General features: G+C 37.7%; 1 protein-coding gene across 1 annotated transcript; it reads left to right on the plus strand.

The window, feature by feature from the left end:
* The first annotated feature begins 1,718 nt into the window (after positions 1–1,718).
* Positions 1,719–2,609, plus strand: LOC101887570 (uncharacterized). The gene has a single exon (XM_005181820.4). It carries the CDS (start codon positions 1,842–1,844, stop codon positions 2,265–2,267), a length of 426 nt encoding a protein of 141 aa, XP_005181877.2. The 5' UTR covers positions 1,719–1,841; the 3' UTR covers positions 2,268–2,609.
* Positions 2,610–6,705: the final 4,096 nt, after the last annotated feature.

Below are 6,705 nucleotides of genomic sequence, written 5' to 3' on the forward strand. Positions count from 1 at the left end.
GTCGCTGGTTCTATTATACTATTGCAGAGTTCTTTTACCTTTATGTCTACCTTCTTGAATTAATGAATCTAGGACTAAATAACGCTACAATTGTCATCAAGCTTATATGAGCTTTTAATTATTGGTTTAGTGCAGAATACGACAGTCCCGGTGGCTTTATCCATCTTGTATTCGTCGGTTACATGGTTAAACCGTCCAGGGTTGGTTCACCACCAGCCCTAGCGTCTCTTTCCGGTATCGTTACGTCACACATGACATGTAATCATTAATTTTATCAGCTTCAGCTACGATTTTTCAACTAGAAGATATGTGCAGGATTCATGCATGACCAAAAACGGGGCAAGTGCTATCCACCCGCTTCCCGTAGTCTCAACGTACTACTTGTTGTTTGAAATAAATTGCATAAATACAGTTCAATGAGACTTTTTTCGAACGCTTTTCGATTATTCCAGTTTAAATGATTTTTCCAGGATCACACGAGATATTTGGCACTCAAAGAAAAAGGTTCAATGTCACCCCATCCAGCACTGGAAGCGGAAACTTATCCACTTCCAAAATGGGGGAGATGCAAGATGCATCGAGAACATTATGGATCAACTCGAACTTCACATGGTTGAAGCCCCCTCTATAACGAGAAATGTTGCCAAAGTAAAGTTGAAGTTTTCCTTATTCTTCAATCGGGAAATACCTTTCGGAACCATTTAGGGAAGGGGGTCCAACTGGCAAAAAAAATACATTTTCTATACACCAAGTACAACAATTTTTAGAATAGTAACTATTTCGGGCCCCATGCGTACGACCTTATTGTTGGTGAATTTAAATTTGAACGAATTTCCAGCTCCAGTATCTTTTCTAAGTTCTTCATCAAAAAGGAAGAAAGGCTAATCGGTCTGTAGTCTTTGGGCAATGTGTGACTAGGTTTCTCGGCTTTTGTAATATAGGTCACCGTTACTTCTTTCCACAGACTGGGTACGAAGCAATATTGCAGGCCTTTCTGAGTATGTAGCTGATATAGGCTCCATGTAACGACATTCTCAGATGTTTCATTTTAGATTTTTGAGTTTTGATTAAGTGTTTTAGCATTTTGTGGGGGATCGTGACAATTTCCAACAGAGTTATGTGCAATTTGGTATATGAAATCGTTGCAAAAATTTTTGTAGAAATAAATCGTCATATAATAGTAGTGCCAAATTCCAAATATTCTGAAAATTTACTAATATTCACCAAATTTTTCATGGTATTTATATTTTTATGGCTATTTCCTACTCCAGAAACTACTAGTCATTACGATGCTATAGAGACAATATAGTATTCAACAAATTTTCAATTTCTTTCAGGATGGCAGCCCTTATTGTCCCACAGGTAAATAGAACACACATGCATGGTTCCAGTGCCAACATTTGCCCAAATACAACAACAATAAATACAAATCCCACAGAAATGGAAAATATGTTGAGATATAACAACCAAATATGGGTAACAATACTTAAAACAACATACTCATGCTTCCTCCCTACACGCACACTTACATATGTATGCATACATTGATTCGATGCCCAGAGCAAATAACAAACATTGTAAAATACAGCAACAAAAACAACACCAATAAAGATACTCTCAGTTGCACATGCGTGTGTACGTGCCGGCCGAACTTTGTATGCACTACGACCCAACGACCAATGACTGATTGGCTGGCTGACTATAAGAGACCCTGTCAAGAGTTCAAAGTGCATTAGTCGCTTGTGAACAACTGATAGCAACGCATGTTTACAGAAAACGGAAAAAACTACGAAAATCCCAAAAAATAACAAACCAATAGAAAACAATATAAAATATTCGAAATGATTTGCATTGGATTTAAAGTGTCGTTAACAACAGCATTCTTCGTGTTGTGTCTGGTGGCCGCTACCATTGCCGTACCTTGGGGCATGCATCAGAGTAATTATGATGCCAGTCTAGATCCAATTGTGTGGTCTCGGGGCTTTGTTAAAGACTCTATACGTCGTCCCCGTTTGTATCGTTCAAATGTGCACGATGAACCAGAGGAAATGCCAGATAATCTACAGAAGACTTCCAAAAAATCGAAAGCCCTACAATCAAATTCTTATGATTTGCATGGAAGAAGAGCTTATGCCAGGACAAATGCGGATAATTTCAATACTTACTACAATGGAGAATCTTCGTTGCGAAAATACAATTCAATGCGTAGAAGATTCTATCGACGTCCTCAAAAGCTGGATTCCCGTGATCGTTATGATTTTGTCTAGAATTTGAATTAAGTTGCAAGTGTACAAATTAGAGTAAGATTTAGAACGATAAGAGATAATTTGGACGTGATAACTGTGTATTTATTTAAAAGCTATCGAACCTAGTTGAGTAGGACAACTATTTAGGTTACAAAATAAAAACCATATATAATTGCTAACGATCGAAGTGTATCATAAATATTTATAGATATATTTCTCAGATGCAGTTGCAATGCAACTTGTTGCTGAAACTATTACAAAATGTATTACAATAACGCTCAAAATATATATATTTTTCATATATTTAGAAGAACTATTTCAAGTGTACATATCTATCATTAATAAAAATTTATAAAATATAAATTATTTGTTATTTTCTCTTCTCCTCCTCTCTAGTTTCTAAAGAAAATTTGTAAAAGGTCTTCTTGCATCTTTAATAAATAGAGGACATCCTATAATGTTGGGTATACATACGTATATGAATATATACTGTCTAATATTACCCTGTTAGTTGCCGCTAATATTCGGTTTCTGGATCCGGTTCTCAATAGACAATCATTTAGTACATCTAACAGTGTCCCGTAACATATGGCGCCCAATAATAAAAATAACAATCAATGAAGTGAAATAGTAGCAAGGTACTTAGAAAAATAGACCTTAGGGAATTCACGGTACTCGGACGGACTCCAGGGATGGAGGAATAACTGCAGTGGTTGACTACAAGGTGAGATAAAAATAGACTGCAACAAAGTCAAAAGCCATAAATTTTACATTTTTTTTTAATTTTATTGAATGAAAGCAAAATAATGTCGGAAATAGCATCAAATTTTTGAATAAGTTTAGATTTGTTCGAATTGGTCACCATTGGCACAAATTATAGCCTTCAAACGGCCGAAACCGTCACACGCTCCCCGAATGTTGCTCTACGGTATTTTGGCCCATTCCCGGCGAAGCGCTTGCTTGAGGTGATCGACACTTTGGTATTTTTTAGTGTCAACCTAGCTTTCCAAAATACTCCAGACACAATAGTTCAACGGATCCGGAGATTTTGGTGGCCATTGTGCGCTGGAAATGAAGCGAGGAACCTCATTTTGTAACCGTTCTTGGGTGGCGCGTGATGAGTGCAACGCGTCCTGTTAGTATGTCCAAGGTCTGCGGCCAAAATGTTTGCGTGCCCAAGGCTTTAATACACCCTCCAGAATATTTTCGCGGTAATATTCGGCATTTATTCAGATGCCACGGTCGATTAATACGAGAGGAGAACGGCCGGCTTGAGGCTTGAGTTCTGGTGGCCAACCGAAGGTGCACATTTTCAGCTGACCTATTTAGCAAGTAAACACGATCATTTTGTTTGTTTACAAACTGCTGGACAACGAATGTTTTCTTATCGAAAAGAACCAAATTCGACAGTTCACCACTTCCGACCGAGCGAAGCAACTCTTTAGATCTTTTGAGTCTATTTTCTTTCTGTTGCAGTGTAAGTTCTTGCATTTTCAATAGAATTTCAATGGCTTTACCCCGAGCACATTTTTCAATATGTGCCGAGTGGAAAACTACGATATGTGCAGCTCACGAGCCAATTTTCGGCCACTGCGCACGGTTTTCAATCAAGTCGCTTCTTTATTTTTCGAACCATTTCTGCTGACGTTGCTATTTCCTTCAGTCCACTTCGTCGGGCTACGCTACCAGTATCACGGTAACGAGCGATGGTACGAGACACAAAAGATTTATTCACATTTAAATGCTGTAGTGCTCTAACGATAACCACTTGTGGTTTTCCAGCCAAATATAAAGAAATTACGCTTTCGCGCTTGAATCACGAATAACTTTTTTCTGGAAAATTCTTGCCAAAATGCTTTTGTACGCTTGTAAACAATATAATGAGCTGTCACTGGCGGACGAGTGGCTTAGAAATGACAGCAGTTGGATGCAGTTTTTTCATTTCACCCTTTGCATGGCGCCCAATGGTAAAATTAACAATTAATGAAGTGCAATAGAAACAAGGTACTTAGAAAAATAGTACTCGGTTGGACCTCGAAGGAAGGTAGGCAGAAAAAAAAAAATAGCTACTCATACATGTCAGATAGTAATCTTGATCCAGATCAACCAAACATTATAATATGTCCACTGACACTTTCTAACGACTCACTGAATTCTATTCCACTATGCCTAATTCGGTTCTTAATTGAGTCCTGGATTAGAATATAGCGCTGATTGGAAGAATGGGCGCATTTAAAATTTTTAAGATGTAATTTGTAACATTTGTATTATATGTAATTCGGAACATTTCAATTCCATTTGAATTTTGAAATATTTAATTTGTAATTCGATTTTTTTTATTTGTAATTCGAAAAAGCGAATGTGAAGCAAATGCAACAATTTCTTACGATTTTTTTGTTTCGAATTTCAATGGAATAATTCGAATTTCAAATGAAATATTTCGAAATAAAAATGGAATGTTACACATAAAAAATTGGAAATCTCGATTTATAATTGAAATATGGCGAATTACAAAAAAAAACTCTCGAATTTCAAACAAAATGTTTCGAATTGCATCAGAAAAAGGTGTAGAATGAGTTGTTCATCCCATAGGCAGCATAAAGATAGATACTCCTGACCTTCGTTTAGGCACCCACTTCCTCGGTGGATAGCGAGCTACCCCAAGATTATATGGGCGATCAACACCTTCCAACCCTTCAAGTCTCCTGGTCCTGTTGCCATTATACTGGCAATGTTTCAAAATGAATCTAAGACCTACATTAGAAAGGAAGCGAGGCTAATCGGTGTGTAGTTTTTGGGCAATGTGTGAATAGGTTTCTCGGTTTTGAGAGTATACGTTTCCACAGACAAGGTACGAAGCACCCAACATTGCGAACACCCATCTTGCAGAAGACTTTTAAGGTTTGTCGTGGGTTGTGTTTCGTTCCAGTCGGTGGCAAAAGAGATAATGGTGGCCCATATTCCCAAAGTTGAAAGCCCTTGTCACACATTCCCCCAAAACTTCACCCCGAATTGCCTCCTTTCCTTTCTAATGAGGACCTTGGAAAAGTTATTGGAGCAGGAAATTTGTTCAAATTAAAATTGATCAACAACAAGGACATCACGGCCGATTAAAGACTGTCCTACATTAATTTGTCAGATTGCTTGAGTACTTGCACTATTCCATTTTTAGTACTTTTTGTATGGAAAATTTAATTTTTTGCCAGTTAGGCATCCCCCCTAAATGCTTTAGAAAGGCATCCCTGTGTACGTACCTGATTAAAGAATATGGAAAACTCCACCTTTTCATTGACAATTTTTCCCGTTATCCTGATTGACTGGATTTTCAATTCCAGCTGGGAAATCGAGCTCTATCAGGAAAACTTTCGGCATAGATACACCCAGTGGGAAGTTCTCTTACACCTTATTTGACTTCTGGCGAGTAATGAATGAGAGTAAGCCCTGCAAAGATTGAACTTGTACTAATCACAAAAAAGTAAATAAAACGTTGCTAGCAGTGGATGGATGCACTAGATCGGTACGATTCTGGACGAGCGTTTTAAGTGAAGCAGGGATATCGAGGTGTACAAGTCTTGCACTGTATTTACGTCACAATTACCTTACCTTTTCTGACATATAGGTGTCTTGTCTTGTGCCATGCGAGTATGTTAAGGTCGCTCATGTCCAAATTATCCACCGGAGCTCTCAAGAGCGTTCCCCAATCTACATTGAATGTGCTGCTACATTTCCAGCCACTGAATATTCAAGATGTGCTAATTGTAGGCATGGTAAAATTGAGAAGGTAAAGTCATTTTAAATAAGCATATCCATCTCTGTATTTTCGGTAATTTACCTTGTCAAATTTCACAGAATAAAAAAGATCAGATCTCCGATTTCTGTGTATACAATGAATTTATAAATATAATTTTTGGCAATGAGATGTTGTCAATTGAATAACTTTGAAAAAATTGTAAACATATAATTGCATAGTTTTACCTTCTTAATTCCACCATAGGTGTGGGTAATATTATTAGTTATTACATGTCAGATGGGGACGTCAGGGCTGGTGGTGAACCTCCTCTGGATGGTTTGACCATTCCCGACGATTCCAAGATGGGTGAAGGCACCGGAACTGGCGTATTCTACCCTAACGCAATAATAAAATGCTTATATAAGCTTAACGATAACTGTAGTGTCCTTCAGACCGAGATTAATATATCAAAAGAGTGCAGACGTAAATTTAGGAGAATTTTACAATAGCATAATATGAGCAGTAGCTATATATGTCTCTAAATCTATCTATTTTAGTGTCATTAAATCGAAAATGCAATTGCCAGCAAGAAATGTCTCCTTGAAATACGTGAATTCATAAGGCTTTTTTGGGTTCCAGGACATAGCAGCATGGTGCGAAAAGCATGACTCGTCCATAGGGCATATCCATTCTCGCTCTCGTAAAAATGCTGCACGACGGATATATACC

This window comes from Musca domestica, unplaced genomic scaffold (genome assembly GCF_030504385.1).
Source record: "Musca domestica strain aabys unplaced genomic scaffold, Musca_domestica.polishedcontigs.V.1.1 17, whole genome shotgun sequence".
Classification (NCBI taxonomy): Eukaryota; Metazoa; Arthropoda; class Insecta; order Diptera; family Muscidae; genus Musca; species Musca domestica.